Genomic DNA, 17,073 nt, shown 5'->3' with positions numbered 1-17,073 from the left:
TATATGTTTGATTTGTTTTCTGAACTGGCCTGATGTGGTAAAATTCACTCATCTCGTCTGATATGTCAGGTCGATTCGAAAAATCACGATACCAAAGCTTACAACCACCATTTAACGGTTACGCGGTTTTATTGGATCTGCAGGCCTGCAAAAGGTTTCTTCTAAATGGAGAGAGCCTGAACCTCCCTTAACAAAGTAATCCAAACGTTCCCCTCTGGAGGGGAACCAAGATGACCGGTTAAAATGCAGTGAACGGTTAAACGGTTAAAATGCAGTGAATTTTAATTTAATTCTTCCCTTTGGATCTCCTGCCGTCCAAGAGGTGTTTGAATTGCTCCCCCATCCCCTATTTAACGAGACACACTTCTTCACTCTTTCTCTCTACTCCATCCACCCCCTCCATGGGTGTCAAGAAAGTGATTGAAAAGCCCCACATTTTACCAGAAACAGTGTTCTGTCTCTCTCTCCTCTCTCTCAATCTCTTTTTTTCTTCCTCTCCTGTCTCGGCAGCAGGCTTCATTGTCTGTCCCTCCCTGCTCCCTTTTTAGGAAGCAGGGGGAGAGGAGACATCATGTCTGCTGCTACAGAGGAGACAGTACAGAGGAGACATGTCTGCTGCAGAGGTGCATGGAATCAAAGTCCACCTGCCGGTGATACTGCTTGGTCTATAACCCCTAACTTATACTGTCTGTCGCTTGCCAAAAGTAACACATTTTTCAACAGAAAAATCATCACACAAAGTATATATAACTTTAGGCTGTAGAACTTTCTGAGACTGCTGTATGGAGCTGTCACCATGTATGCACTCGCCATGGGTGACACACTCTCTTTTCATTCTCTTTAGAATAGATTGTGACTCTGTTGTGCTATTTGTTTATTACTCGCCCCCTGGAATGCGGTTTCCTGTGTGTGTGTGTGTGTGTGTGTGTGTGTGTGTGTGTGTGCGGGTGTGCGTGCATGTGCGTGCGTGCGCGTGTGTTTAACTCTGTCAGTGTGTGATGATGACGATGCCCGCGTGCGTCTCATGGTTTGGTTTTTAAGAGCTCTCATCATGGAGAAAGTCGTTGACAGAAACCACAACAGATCGGCGTTTGGGGAAAGCGGCATCTTTGAAGAGCCGGAGCGCCCGCCTCCCGAAAGCCGAGAGAAATGCAGCTAATTGGGAGCGGTGTGTGAGGCAGAGGGGGCGCGATGGATAATCACATTATGAGGAATGCTTGGGTTTTTACAAGGGCGTTTTTCTGGGAAAGGGCTACCATACTGTAGACAAGGGGTGGGCAACTGGCGGCCCGGGGGCCACATGCGGCCCCCACCTTCATTAATGCGGCCCGCATGTTAATATCAGAATACTGATATAGTATTGATTTCAGCTGTTATACAATTCCAAACCCGCTTTAATTACTTCATGACTAGTATTAAATGACTAGTACTAAAATGTTATTGTCTTTTTGTGTAATGTAGTTATGTTAACAGTTCATAAAGTTAACATAACTATAACTACATGCATTTGAAATTCAATAAAAAGTTTACTTTTCAGGATTCCAATTAAAAAATAGCAAAAAACTATTCAGGTTTTCAATTCAAATATAGCAAAAATAGCTGATCTATAAGATCAAAGGCTATTTTTGCTACGACAGTAATATGCACTGTGGCCCTCTGGAGTGAGTGTGGAAATATAGTGGCCCTCTGGAGTGAGTGTGGAAATATAGTGTCCCTCTGGAGTGAGTGTGGAAATATAGTGGCCCTCTGGAGTGAGTGTGGAAATATAGTGTCCCTCTGGAGTGAGTGTGGAAATATAGTGTCCCTCTGGAGTGAGTGTGGAAATATAGTGTCCCTCTGGAGTGAGTGTGGAAATATAGTGTCCCTCTGGAGTGAGTGTGGAAATATAGTGGCCCTCTGGAGTGAGTGTGGAAATATTGTGGCCATCGTCAAAGTCATGCAGTAATGCGAGGTAATGTGCCGAGTGCTGTCTGTCACATACAGTCCAACCGCATTTTAGACAAAGACCCCACATTTTGTAAGGGGTTTTACCATTTGTTTTTCCACCAGAATTTCAAATAAAAGTAAATCTGCAATGGAAGGATTTCTCTGTGATCAGAGAGGGTCGTATCATACTCTCAACAACTGGATGTTTCGTAGTAGTGCATTCTCAAATAAAACGTTCCAGTGGAGGCATCACTGTGACTTGAACATATCTATGCAAGAAGGCCTTTATGTGAAGGGCGTACAAGGATTTAAATCATTGCCTTCCTCAACATTCTACACGCCCTCAAAATGAGTGTTTTATGCCCTGCAGAACTCTCTGCCCAAACGTCCTAGAGACATTTATAAAGGTTTGGTTATCTTTACTTCACACTGATTTTCACTCTGCAGTCTGTCCGGAATCCCAGCATGCTCCGTTGCACAGTTGTTGTCCCAGATTCCCCTGAGCTTTTTTTCCGCCCCAGCTTCGCCGACCACCTTAGGGGGATTCAGAGGACTGAGCCGTGCCTGACCACCTTAGGGGGATTCAGAGGACTGAGCCGTGCCTGAGCCCCAGCCCCACCTTAGGGGGATTCAGAGGACTGAGCCGTGCCTGAGCCCGAGCCCCACCTTAGGGGGATTCAGAGGACTGAGCCGTGCCTGACCACCTTAGGGGGATTCAGAGGACTGAGCCGTGCCTGAGCCCCAGCCCCACCTTAGGGGGATTCAGAGGACTGAGCCGTGCCTGAGCCCGAGCCCCACCTTAGGGGGATTCAGAGGACTGAGCCGTGCCTGAGCCCGAGCCCCACCTTAGGGGGATTCAGAGGACTGAGCCGTGCCTGAGCCCGAGCCCCACCTTAGGGGGATTCAGAGGACTGAGCCGTGCCTGAGCCCGAGCCCCACCTTAGGGGGATTCAGAGGACTGAGCCGTGCCTGAGCCCGAGCCCCACCTTAGGGGGATTCAGAGGACTGAGCCGTGCCTGAGCCCGAGCCCCACCTTAGGGGGATTCAGAGGACTGAGCCGTGCCTGAGCCCGAGCCCCACCTTAGGGGGATTCAGAGGACTGAGCCGTGCCTGAGCCCGAGCCCCACCTTAGGGGGATTCAGAGGACTGAGCCGTGCCTGAGCCCGAGCCCCACCTTAGGGGGATTCAGAGGACTGAGCCGTGCCTGAGCCCGAGCCCCACCTTAGGGGGATTCAGAGGACTGAGCCGTGCCTGAGCCCGAGCCCCACCTTAGGGGGATTCAGAGGACTGAGCCGTGCCTGACCACCTTAGGGGGATTCAGAGGACTGAGCCGTGCCTGAGCCCGAGCCCCACCTTAGGGGGATTCAGAGGACTGAGCCGTGCCTGAGCCCGAGCCCCACCTTAGGGGGATTCAGAGGACTGAGCCGTGCCTGAGCCCGAGCCCCACCTTAGGGGGATTCAGAGGACTGAGCCGTGCCTGAGCCCGAGCCCCACCTTAGGGGGATTCAGAGGACTGAGCCGTGCCTGAGCCCGAGCCCCACCTTAGGGGGATTCAGAGGACTGAGCCGTGCCTGACCACCTTAGGGGGATTCAGAGGACTGAGCCGTGCCTGAGCCCGAGCCCCACCTTAGGGGGATTCAGAGGACTGAGCCGTGCCTGAGCCCGAGCCCCACCTTAGGGGGATTCAGAGGACTGAGCCGTGCCTGAGCCCGAGCCCCACCTTAGGGGGATTCAGAGGACTGAGCCGTGCCTGAGCCCGAGCCCCACCTTAGGGGGATTCAGAGGACTGAGCCGTGCCTGAGCCCGAGCCCCAAATGCCATTCACAACACTAGTCCTGACTGAGACCCCGGCAAAAGAAAAAAGAAAAACCGTGAGCGAGCAGCTGCCCAGATCAGTCACTCATACATAGACACTCATGCGTATAAAGCAATGCCTGTGATTCGGGCTTTTGAGCTCCGTTGAAAGATGAAGCAGCACTTAAGAGTTTTAGATGACCACACGAAAGATTAGCTAACGAGCTCTACCTTCCTTTAAGGGGCGATATCCTCTGGTGCTCCCGTGGAGCAAGTTCCTAAACCTAGTGGCCTCGTTGAGCGAAACGCCCACGGGGCTTTGATATGAAATATCTGTGTTTGTGTTGGAGAGACGTATTGGGAGCCCGGTGTTTGGAAAGATCTTCCCAACAGGCCTTATATGCTGCTTAATATTGAACGGGGGAGCCGTCGCTCGCTGCTGGGACCGCGGCAGAGGAGAGAGAGGAGTTTGTTATTCTGTGTGGTCGAGCCCAGCGTGGTCCTAAAACAAACTCCACTCATACCTCAAACAGGCAAAGCTAAGAACTTGTCCTCAGATGAGTCAGAGGGTATGACACTGTACTGTATCTCACTTTCTCTGCATTCTGTAAACCTTTTAAAGCAATCACATACTCCTGTCTAGAGCCAGACCGAGACAGGCCAAACAGTAGCTGATGTGTCCTGATTTTCTTTTTACAAAGTTTTAAAGAAAGTAAAAAAAAAAAAACACAACTCACATCACATTGTGAGCTTGTAGATCTGCTATTTATGAAGAACTTAAAAGTTGTCTGAAATTGATTAGAATCGATGTGGTGCTTTTTTTGGTAGGCTCGGTATGCTAGGACTGGCATCTGCCGGGCTCTACTCCTCTCCCTCTCTCTTTCTCTGAGATGTGTGCTGTTGTGATGGTGGTAATGTGCGGCGGTGGCTCAGGGGTAGAGTGGCTGGATGGTAACCGCAAGGTTGCCAGTTCGAACCCGGGCTCCCCCAGAGTTATTGTCGAAGTGTCCTTGAGCAAGACACTGAACCCCTAATTGCTCCTGGTGTGCTGGTTGGTGCCTTGCATGGTTTCTTCCGCCATCGGTGTATGAATGTGTGTGTGAATGGGTGAATTGATGCACAATCTAAGTGCCTTGGATAAAGGCGCTATATAAATGCACCATTTAAATGTGAAGGTGTGCTGATAGATGGTGGTGATGTGAAGGTGTGCTGATAGAGGGTGGTGATGTGAAGGTGTGCTGATAGATGGTGATGTGAAGGTGTGCTGATAGATGGTGATGTGAAGGTGTGCTGATAGATGGTGGTGATGTGAAGGTGTGCTGATAGATGGTGGTGGTGTGAAGGTGTGCTGATAGATGGTGGTGATGTGAAGGTGTGCTGATAGATGGTGGTGATGTGAAGGTGTGCTGATAGATGGTGGTGGTGTGAAGGTGTGCTGATAGATGGTGGTGATGTGAAGGTGTGCTGATAGATGGTGGTGATGTGAAGGTGTGCTGATAGATGGTGGTGATGTGAAGGTGTGCTGATAGATGGTGGTGATGTGAAGGTGTGCTGATAGATGGTGGTGATGTGAAGATGTGGGAGGAGCCTCACCCTGTCTCCTCCTCTGTCTCCCCCTCATGTGCAGATCTACACTGACTGGGCCAACCACTACCTTGCCAAGTCGGGCTGTCCTCGACTCATCAAGGACCTGACCCAGGATGTCACCGATGGAGTTCTGCTGGCACAAATCATCCAGATCATAGGCAAGTACTGTACACAAACCTGTCTGTCTGTCTGTCTGTCTGTCTGTCTGTCTGGACGGACCACTGTTTCCCAAACGTGGGCTAAATGGGACTCATTTGTGGGTTGCAAAAAGGAAAAAAAAAGAAAATGCAATTTATTTTCATGAATTAAAAACAAATGCAATGGCCTGGGCTGGCCTAGTGGTCCATGAGGCACCTAGGCTGGTAATCCAGCAGGTTCGAGTCCCGATGCCGAACAAACAAATTCCATAACTTAGAAAACAAATGTTTAAGAAGTAGTGACAATAGCCGATCTACAAGCTCACAACGCGTTGTGTCGCTTCGCGTCGCGAGCTTGTAGATCTGCTATTGTACCCGGGGCAAACATCATACGGTATAGTTTCTCTTTTGGGTCGTGAGCTGAAATCTTTAAGGAACCAATCGCTGATCTATAGACTCTTTCTGCCTTCCTGTCTCAGTCTTTCTCTCTCTGTCCAAGTGTTCTCGCTCAGCCGCCCGCCGTTCACACACACACACACACACACACACACACACACACACACACACACACACACACACACACACACACACACACACACACACACACACACACACACACATCAGACCACACAGACTCACACGCTCGCCGCCGTGATGCATTTGTTGTGGGCGTGCTCAGCATGCTGGAGGGAAGTCCTTCATAAACGGAGTCTTTAGGCATAAAAGATTATGTTCCTGACATTTTACGCCAACATCACGAATGGCAGCAGAAAAAAAACGTATGTTTCCTGACAAACACGGGGACTGTAAACTATTCAGGCTCCATTAAGGGCATGTGTCTCCCATGTGGGCCATTAGCAGGCCCAGTGTGACTCTCTCTCTCTCTCTCTCTCTCTCTCTCTCTTTGGATCGTCATGAAACTGTATCCCTGGCTGCTCTCTTAAACAGACAATAGAGCCAAGCTGGCCAGTCAGTAATTTTCTGGCAGCAGCTGACGAATTATAGGCAGGCGTGGAGGAAGGTTCCTTCCCAAACGGCTCCTCTATTAGTTTAGTGTTTATGTTAGTTTAAGGGCAGAGAGGCCATTCTTATTCACACAGACACACACACACACACTCTCTCTCTCTCTCTCACACACACAAACACACGCACGCACACACACAGCACACACAGCTGCAGTGCTGCACACGCGTGCCAGCGCACACACCTATACGTGAAGCTCGCAGAATTGGGCCACCTGGATTTGAGAGGTCACTCATGGGACAGCAGTAGCAGAGGGTTTTAACAAATCATTGCATTCTTGTGTTCTTTTGCTCCGTGCAGCAAATGAAAAGGTGGAGGACATCAATGGGAGTCCCAGGAGTCAATCGCAAATGGTGAGTCTTATTTTAACAATGTTTTTTTGTCGTAAACTTTGTCAATTATTGCGAAAAAGAAAAAATGGGGGAGAAAAAAAGGAATTGTACTACTTTGCAACACATTTTCCTGCCATGACCGCTAATTAGATTGTGGATAGATTTAATGATTTATGTTTTAATTATAGAGCATCATTAAGTGAATGACACTTCAATGTGATCCGATCACTGCTTTTACAGTATAGGCCTACTGTATATGCATAACACAGCTCTGAGTGAAAGTAAAATACATGTACAGTACATGTAATTGTATACAGTATAGGAATTATTCCATATGAACAAACCCTTGGTCATTGCTGTCATAGGACCGAGGGACGCTGGCAGGGTCCTGCTTTCCCCTTTTAACGAGATGACTGCCTGGTATAACCGCTGATTGTCGTCACTATGAGATAATTGCCCCTTACTTTAACTAGGCTTGACTAAGTGTTTATACAGTGTTGGTCTACCTTGGCATCCACTCTCCTGTCATTAAAAGTGACTAAAGCCGTTTAACCGGGTTTTTTTTTGCACACTTGCTTAGTAGGCACTGTGTGGGTGAGGAAGGGGCACCCATTTGGCCCTTTTGTCTGTTTTGTGTCTGTTTTGTGTGTGTGCGTGCGTGCGCAGGAGGGGGGGGTTTATTGATGTGAGTTTGTGTTTGCGGCCAGCGGTGGTTGAGTTGGGTTCATGGTGACACACTGGTCACTAGGGACTTGCTACTACAACGCCACAAGCATGCAGCTCCACATGCCAGAGCTAAATCTGTGTGTGCACGCAACTGTACATACGTGTGTGTGTGTGTGTGTGTGTGTGTGTGTGTGTGTGTGTGTGTGTGTGTGTGTGTGTGTGTGTGTGTGTGTGTGTGTGTGTGTGTGTGTGTGTGTGTGTGTGTGTGTGTGTGTGTGTGTGTGTGTGTGTGTGTGTGTGTACTGTGTGTGTACTGTGTGTGTACTGTGTGTGCAATTCTGTGTTAGTTAGGTTTTTGTCTCAGCTATTTACAAAGCCCATTGATCCACCACCTGCTCTGGCCACAGAGTCCGTGCCAGCCCCTCGCTTGGGAAGCTGGACTTGGGTGGGTGTGAGGGTGGAGGAGGGTTGCGGTTGGTGTGAATGAGTGCAACATGTTACACAGGCAGATAGTCACTACTCTCAGTCAGTTGATTCTTCATATCCATATGAGTGATGTTTATTGTTCATACACAGTGTGACCGACTAGTCACTACCCAGGGCAAGGAAGGACACAACACAGGGCAGCTTTCTTAAGTAGACTGGTTTATTCCTCTCAGTGCAAGGAATAACACAACATATGACATTTTACACAGGAGAGGCGATAGCTCTCCACTGTCCGGATAGACGCTCTCTCCAGAGTGTTTGTGGAGATGACTGATTTATCCTGTTGTGCCTTGATCAAGTCCATGCACAACAGGTGTGCAGCCACACCCAGCTCTGAGTCCAGTTCTAGTTTGACTCAGGCCAGGTGTGACTGCTTAAATCAGTGATCCTCCATCTCACACACAGTTCTTATACGAGGCGATCTAAAATCCCCCTATGGGGATTATGATGCAAATAAAAAGTACATGAACCTGTGGATTTGCGCCCTCTACCGATATTGACGCCAGACTTCGGTGCTCTATAGTCGATACTCTATACAGAGGTTCCCCAACCACTGGTACTCCCAACCACAGAGGAGTCGACAAAAAGACAACATTGGTTGAAATAGAATAGACCATCCAGCCGTGCTGAAATGAGCATGACAGCACACCTAGCCGTTAACAGAAGATTTGAGAACGAATTAATCACATTAGAAATATCATCAGTTGTGCTGATCAGTGATTAGACAGAGTTTTGTCAGAGCAGCAGCATTATTATTGGCTTAGGAATGGAACAAAAAGGGCAGGTGTACGCTCCTGTATTTTGACATCAGTTATTATGGTGGTACTTGGAGAGCCACATATATTCTGAGGTGGTACCAATGTTCTAATTATTACCCAAATTATTATTAATTATTCCCATGTTTCTTTCAGTGTACGCAGAGCCATAGAGTAAGACAGAGTTACGCAAACTCCGTTCACTTCATGGGGCTTCAGTCCAATGGCGGCTCTTCTACATATACTTCTATTGAGAATGGGGACAACAAATAGGGACAAGTCCTGGACCGGAAGTAGGCAGAAATGCATTGGTCCCAGGCAACAGCCCAGCTTTAATGATCTTAAATCCCTTTATTTTAGATTGTTTTGTAGTAATCGTACAACATAAACATTAAAGAGACTTTAATTGTTACTGTACAATACTTTAAAACAGTTGTCATGTTGCACACATGCTTAAAATAGCTCATATTTGCGCCGTCCTGGTTGAAAACAATGCATTTCCAACTCCAGCTTGTCTCAGTTCAGGCTGCATGAACAGCGCTCGAGCGCTCGGTTTCTGCCCCCTCTATATCCTAACTCTTCTATTAGATGGCTCTGAGTGTACGCTGGGTCCCTCGTTTGGTCTTCTCCTATACGCACCTGTCGCCATTGTAGGAGTGCAAAAAAAAAAACGTGTTTTTTACTTTTATAATTGAGGGGAAGAAAAACCAAAGATTAAGTTAGACCACTTTGTAGTCTGAGGAGGAGCTGCTATAGTTTGTTTACTGCTGTTGTTATGGTTACATGCGGTTTTCATTTAAAATACTGATTTAGAACCGTGATTAAACCAGTTACCCAAAGAAAGTAATTTGCAGTTAATTGTCCACACCTGCCAGCCATTCTAATGTTCCCATGGCCATGGTTTAATCCATTATGAATATGACCTGGTGTAATTATTGCGAATTGCGGATTTGGGGGCGATTCCCTCTCCTGAGCTGATATGCGAAAGAAAAAGAAGCGAACATAAATGGACTAAATGCTGACATGCGTTACGTTACTGCTTGCCCAGCTCGCATCCACTTACAATTAATGTACAGTAGCCAATTTCACTTTGGCAAAGCCTGGAGTTCATTTATGTGGTCTGGTCCATTGAAGCTCCTTGGCCATATACCAACACTGAGAGGACCAAGCCAAGCCCAATAGTGGGTGTAAGTATAGGAGCAGACCTCTCTAACACCAGTCTGCAGGCACAATACATGCTCTCTCTCTCTCTCTCTCTCTCTCTCTCTCTCTCTCTCTGTCTCTCTCTCTCTCTCTCTCTCTCTCTCTCTCTCTCTCTCTCTGTCTTTGTCTCTCTCTCTCTCTCTCTCTCTCTCTCTCTCTCTCTCTCTCTCTCTCTCTCTCTCTGTCTTTCTTTCTATATACCTATTACTCTTTCTGTCTCTGTTTTTCTGGGTCTTATCTGTTGTGATCTCTATCACTGTTTCTGTCTCTCTCTCCATCTTTCTCTCTCTCTCTCTCTCTCTCTCTCTCTCTCTCTCTCTCTCTCTCTCTCTCTCTCCATCTCTCTCTCTCTCTCTCTCTCTCTCTCTCTCTCTCTCATCTAAAGTAATTGCTGTTCATATGTTCATATAGGTTGGGTGGTTGTAGTGTGTCCCCTCATCCAGTTATCACAAGACAAAGAAGCCTTGACTAGGACAACGACAACTCAGTCACACTGTCAGTTACAACAGGAGGGAGTAGCGCACGCACGCACGCACGCACGCACGCACGCACGCACAAAGTTAGGAATCTGTGCCTGTATCCAGGCAGCCAATCGGGTGCAGACAGTGGTTGTATAGCTGACCTGAGAACAGGGACCATCACCTCTGAGACACCAGCGTACGTAACAAGAAAAAAAACATTCTTCACATACACTCTCTGGCATTCCCATTGGTCAGCTCTCGGAATTCTGAACATGCCCAACTGGGGGCTGCATGCGATGCGGCGGGGGGGAAGGTTTGGTTGGTTTTCAGGATCTAATGATCTAATGATTGCTAGGACATTTTTTTCTTGGGATTGGGAACGGGGGGATGATGATGAGTGACAGGCCAAAGAGGGGGACGGAAGGGTTGGGCTAAATCAAACATCACGATATTGATATAGTGAAGATGACGTTGTGTTGTGACCTAAAAAACAAACAAGAAAAACTAGCAAACTTTCTAGAACATGACTAGAAAACAGCAGGTCTACAAACTAACTATTTCCGAATATTTTGGAAAAGGTATGTAATTATATAGAAAGTGATTTAAAAGCAGGGAAAGACAACCCTTATGCCATATCACAATGTGATATCCAAAATCCCAGACGATTTCTATAGTCTCATATCACAATAGTATTGTGACAATATCCATAGGCCTATATATACTATATAAGAACGATATATTGCCCAGCCCTAGTGCCAGGAGGATTTCAGACGGATTCATTGTACACTATTTGATGTTTGTGGATGAGGACTCACAGTGTGCTTTATTAAGACATCAGGCCGCAGCTCCAGGTTTTACGTCTTTGATCCATCTCGCTCACGTCGCGGGTCGCGCTCAGCGAAACCTCTCCCATGTTCCAGGTAATGCCTTCTGACAGAGCGGATCTTCGCAATTGTACGGACGTCTGCGGGAATTAGACATGCATGCGCAGAACGAGGGCTTTTTGAATGGCAGAGAGGAGGATTCCCTCCCTGGCTTAAAGACGTTCCTTAACCCATTTAGGCCTAGCCTGGAACTCACCTATGCTTTTTATGGCATAGGCAGCTCCCGGCCGGCAGAAACTATGTGCAGCTGCTAGACATGAGACTAATTGATTAGAGCGACAGAGAGTGAGAGGAGTGTGTGTGTGTATATGTGTGCGTGTCAATTTAACAAAGGTGCAGACGATCAGAAATCAGCAGAGAGTGAGTGATGTTTGTGCTACTCTATGCCGAATTGAAGTGGACTCGGACCCAGACTTTTTTTTTTCTCCCTGGAAATAAAAACGTCTGGGTTTCCGAGGCTAATTTAGGCCTGACCTCAACATTTAAAAAAAAATCTTCTAAATCCTCCAGTTTTCTGAAATAAATATTTTCACGATTTTTCAAAAATAGCAGACCTACAAGCTCGTAGCGCGCCACTCGGTGGCGCGCTATGAGCTTGTAGATCTGCTATTTTTCAATAGATAAATTATAACATAATGTTTAAAACACCAAAAGGGGTTCCCTTCCCGCACAAAATGGGTTAAAAGAATAAGGAGAATCGTGCTCAGACATGGAATGGCATGCGAGAGAGACGATGCGTAGGGAATAGGAAAGGCCCCATTCAGCAGAAAGACAGTAAATGCTCACATCACTAATCTCGCTCATTATAGACAAGGCATCGTTAGCAAACCGACCGGGAGCGTCCCGGGAATACAGATGACTGTGCTCTTTTAGAGTGTGTGTGTGTGTGTGTGTGTGTGTGTGTGTGTGTGTGTGTGTGTGTGTGTGTGTGTGTGTGTGTGTGTGTGTGTGTGTGTGTGTGTGTGTGTGTGTGTGTGTGTGTGTGTGTGTGTGTGTGTGTGTGTGTGTGTGTGTGTGTGTGTGTGTGTGCGCGTGCATACTGCATATGTTTGCATTTTTTTCTTAATGACTTACAGGATAGTTTTAAGTAAAACAAACAAACAAACAAACTGTTACTTGTGGAAGAGAAGCTGCAACAGCCGGTAGAAAAAGCTTTAAAGTATATAATCCTCTCAGAATTGTTGTACTAGCAGGAATATCATGAAAAAAGCCATAAAACCTTTTAGAGAAAAGACGATTATAGTGACGATTTTATCCATCAGTAACTCCGGAGGTGTAACATTTGCACATCACCCTTCGGAGTTAAATGATCACTGAGGATTTGATGGCGCATATATGTATACAGTGATAGGTTTTCAATGTAATGAGTCCCAGGTTGCAGGGATGGTCTTTTAGATGACTCCCAGGGACATTTTAAGAGTCCCACTTCAACGACGTTAGGAGTCATATTTTGCCATTTTTACAAATTGCAGCATTTAACTCCCATTTAATTTTATGTGGTTATTATTCATGTAGAAAACAGAAGAAGAAATGATTATTATAACTAAAGCTATAGCAAAATAAACTCAAATAAAAAACAGTACAGTAGTGCATCCCGTGGATGCAGAGGTCGTTAACTCTAAACTGCGTTTTGACATGCAAAATGCACCCTATTTTAGTATATATAGGTCTACGTGTGGCGCTCTGCATGGGAGGCCACGTTGAGTGTAATGTTGGTTAGAGCCCGTAAAGTAAAGCTATCATCTGCCTTCCATCTGTTGGCAGACTGGCCAGACCAGACGGGATGCAGCTCTGCGTCGTCCCCACTTCGTCACACGGCACGGCTCGCTGTTGTTATTAACACAATCAGCGCCGGGATTTCTTTCAAAATAGCAGCAATAGTAGTCGACGGACATTCTTCGTCTTAGTTTTAGTCAACAAAATCAACACTGCTTGCTCATGGACACAACACTTCCACATGTACTGTAGACTGGGCAAGCTGAGGGTTGAACCGCCATCCCTTCCAATTCCCAGATGGCCTCTCTGACCCACCCAGGCCACTCCCCCCCCTGCAGGCCACTCCCCCTTCCCCCCCAGGCCACTCTCCTTGCTGCTACGCCAGCGCTAAATCACTTCTGGGTCCCACATTGTGTTGAACCTGTGGATTCCTCCAACTGTTAATGTCGATAGAATCCAAGATCCTTCCTCTCCGTACGCTCCAAGATCCTTCATCTCCGTACGCTCCAAGATCCTTCCTCTCCGTACGCTCCAAGATCCTTCCTCTCTGTACGGTCCAAGATCCTTCCTCCCTGTACGGTCCAAGATCCTTCCTCCCTGTACGGTCCAAGATCCTTCCTCTCCGTACGCTCCAAGATCCTTCCTCTCTGTACGCTCCAAGATCCTTCCTCTCTGTACGCTCCAAGATCCTTCCTCTCTGTACGGACGAAGATCCTTCCTCTCTGTACGGTCCAAGATCCTTCCTCTCTGTACGCTCCAAGATCCTTCCTCTCTGTACGCTCCAAGATCCTTCCTCTCTGTACGGTCCAAGATCCTTCCTCTCTGTACGCTCCAAGATCCTTCCTCTCTGTACGCTCCAAGATCCTTCCTCTCTGTACGCTCCAAGATCCTTCCTCTCTGTACGGTCCAAGATCCTTCCTCTCTGTACGCTCCAAGATCCTTCCTCTCCATACGCTCCAAGATCCTTCCTCTCTGTACGGTCCAAGATCCTTCCTCTCTGTACGCTCCAAGATCCTTCCTCTCTGTACGGTCCAAGATCCTTCCTCTCTGTACGCTCCAAGATCCTTCCTCTCTGTACGGTCCAAGATCCTTCCTCTCTGTACGCTCCAAGATCCTTCCTCTCTGTACGCTCCAAGATCCTTCCTCTCTGTACGCTCCAAGATCCTTCCTCTCCGTACGCTCCAAGATCCTTCCTCTCTGTACGCTCCAAGATCCTTCCTCTCTCCGTACGCTCCAAGATCCTTCCTCTCCGTACGCTCCAAGATCCTTCCTCTCTGTACGCTCCAAGATCCTTCCTCTCTCCGTACGCTCCAAGATCCTTCCTCTCCGTACGCTCCAAGATCCTTCCTCTCCGTACGCTCCAAGATCCTTCCTCTCCGTACGCTCCAAGATCCTTCCTCTCCGTACGCTCCAAGATCCTTCCTCTCTGTACGCTCCAAGATCCTTCCTCTCTGTACGCTCCAAGATCCTTCCTCTCTGTACGCTCCAAGATCCTTCCTCTCTGTACGGACCAAGATCCTTCCTCTCTGTACGCTCCAAGATCCTTCATCCCTATACGGTCCAAGATCTTCAGGTCCAAGATCCTTCCTCTCCGTACGCTCCAATATCCTTCCTCTCTGTACGCTCCAAGATCCTTCCTCTCTGTACGCTCCAAGATCCTTCCTCTCTGTACGCTCCAAGATCCTTCCTCTCTGTACGGACCAAGATCCTTCCTCTCTGTACGCTCCAAGATCCTTCCTCTCTGTACACTCCAAGATCCTTCCTCTCTGTACGCTCCAAGATCCTTCCTCTCTGTACGCTCCAAGATCCTTCCTCTCCGTACGCTCCAAGATCCTTCCTCTCTGTACGCTCCAAGATCCTTCCTCTCCATACGCTCCAAGATCCTTCCTCTCTGTACGCTCCAAGATCCTTCCTCTCCATACGCTCCAAGATCCTTCCTCTCTGTACGCTCCAAGATCCTTCCTCTCTGTACGCTCCAAGATCCTTCCTCTCTGTACGCTCCAAGATCCTTCCTCTCCGTACGCTCCAAGATCCTTCCTCTCTGTACGCTCCAAGATCCTTCCTCTCTGTACGGTCCAAGATCCTTCCTCTCTGTACGCTCCAAGATCCTTCCTCTCTCTGTACGCTCCAAGATCCTTCCTCTCTGTACGGTCCAAGATCCTTCCTCTCCGTACGCTCCAAGATCCTTCCTCTCTCTGTACGCTCCAAGATCCTTCCTCTCTGTACGCTCCAAGATCCTCCTCTCCGTACGCTCCAAGATCCTTCCTCTCTGTACGCTCCAAGATCCTCCTCTCTGTACGGTCCAAGATCCTCCTCTCTGTACGCTCCAAGATCCTTCCTCTCTGTACGCTCCAAGATCCTCCTCTCCGTACGCTCCAAGATCCTTCCTCTCTGTACACTCCAAGATCCTTCCTCTCCGTACGCTCCAAGATCCTTCCTCTCCGTACTCTCCAAGATCCTTCCTCTCCGTACTCTCCAAGATCCTTCCTCTCCGTACGCTCCAAGATCCTTCCTCTCCGTACGCTCCAAGATCCTTCCTCTCTGTACGCTCCAAGATCCTTCCTCTCTGTACGGTCCAAGATCCTTCCTCCCTGTACGCTCCAAGATCCTTCCTCTCTGTACGCTCCAAGATCCTTCCTCTCTGTACGCTCCAAGATCCTTCCTCTCTGTACGCTCCAAGATCCTTCCTCTCTGTACGGTCCAAGATCCTTCCTCTCCGTACTCTCCAAGATCCTTCCTCTCTGTACGCTCCAAGATCCTTCCTCTCTGTACGCTCCAAGATCCTTCCTCCCTGTACGCTCCAAGATCCTTCCTCTCTGTACGGTCCAAGATCCTTCCTCTCTGTGCGGTCCAAGACGCACCTTTTGGCAGTAGCGTTAACGTTTAGCATTAGGTCCCTTTTCAGAAGCACACCAAAGAGCTGCAGTAGCCGGTTGTCCCTCCATTGGACACTCGGTCGCTCATTATAATCTTGAGGGTTTCGGCAGCTGCCCCGTTAAGGGCTGAAAAGAGATCTGACTTGTTAAGAGCAGAGAGCTTGCGGCAGAAGGTCTGCTATCAGCTTTGATCTGCTTTCATACTGTACTCATACTGTACTGTACCCTCAGCTGTGTTGCTGTGAAGGCCAGCAGCTGTAACACCTCTGTCCTTCACTATCAGGAGCACGCACGCACGCACGCACGCACGCACAGTATAACAGTATACTTTATTCCTGCTATCCCTAGACAGTTCAATCCTGACGGTTCATTTAACCACCTGTATGAAAGTGTACGAATGTAACCAAAAGGACACGTTACATTTGTACACTCTCAAAGTTACACAGGAATAAAGCAGCAACTGTTAAAGTTTGAACATGAAGTGAACAGATGAGGTATTCTTCGTGGTGACGTCGTCACCACGAGAGAACGACGTGAAGGTATTTCTCACCTTGCCTCAGTGTCGGTCACCAGGTCAACAGGTCATAGGTCATGTACACCGAGTCAGACACTTGACCTCCCGGGAGGCTACTGACAGAGGAGGGATATCACAGCCTGTCAGCACCATCTATAATGTTAGCAATATTTACAAATGCCTGACACCGTGCGTGCGTGCGTGCGTGCGTGCGTGCGTGCGTGCGTGCGTGCGTGCGTGCGAGAGTAGTGTAGACTGTAGACTCATTAGGTCCATGGTTGTATTGTAGAATAGATGATTATAGGGACTGTCACCTAAATCAATATTGCATACAAGTGAATCGACCGATAGCAGCATGAGAGGAACTGTTCTTGCTTTGGATTTCATCAGGATGAGAGTTGAGATAAAAACAATAAATCCCCTCAGAGTTTTTTAAGTGGAAGCCATGAAACTTTCCTTCCGGCGTACCGGCTTTTCCCTGCCCTTTTTTATCCATTTTGATCCCCATTGGGGACGTGCAGAGAGTGTGAAAATAGCAGATCTACAAGCTCACAACGTGTCGCGCTGCGACACGTTGAGAGCTTGTAGATCAGCTATTTTCGGGGCGCAACCCAGCACTCTTTAGCCAGTGGAGATGCGGTGTAACGACATTGGATTTCTAAACAAAAACAACGCAAAATGATACTTTCCAAGTTCATTCTCCTGAATGCTGC

General features: G+C 47.9%; 1 protein-coding gene across 1 annotated transcript in view; it reads left to right on the top strand.

Annotated features, from left to right (window-relative positions):
- nav3 (neuron navigator 3) overlaps positions 1 to 17,073 on the top strand; it is a 503,241-nt gene that overhangs the window by 333,066 nt on the left and 153,102 nt on the right. Inside the window, exons 4-5 of the mRNA XM_079494499.1 lie at positions 5,348 to 5,474; positions 6,768 to 6,820. Coding sequence (XP_079350625.1) covers positions 5,348 to 5,474; positions 6,768 to 6,820 — 180 coding nt within the window. The remainder of the gene's footprint in view (positions 1 to 5,347; positions 5,475 to 6,767; positions 6,821 to 17,073) is intronic.

This window comes from Electrona antarctica (genome assembly GCF_951216825.1).
Source record: "Electrona antarctica genome assembly, chromosome: 23".
Taxonomy (NCBI): Eukaryota; Metazoa; Chordata; class Actinopteri; order Myctophiformes; family Myctophidae; genus Electrona; species Electrona antarctica.
The sequence above is the reverse complement of the archived record's forward strand: the minus strand, read 5'-3'. Positions and strand labels throughout refer to the sequence as shown.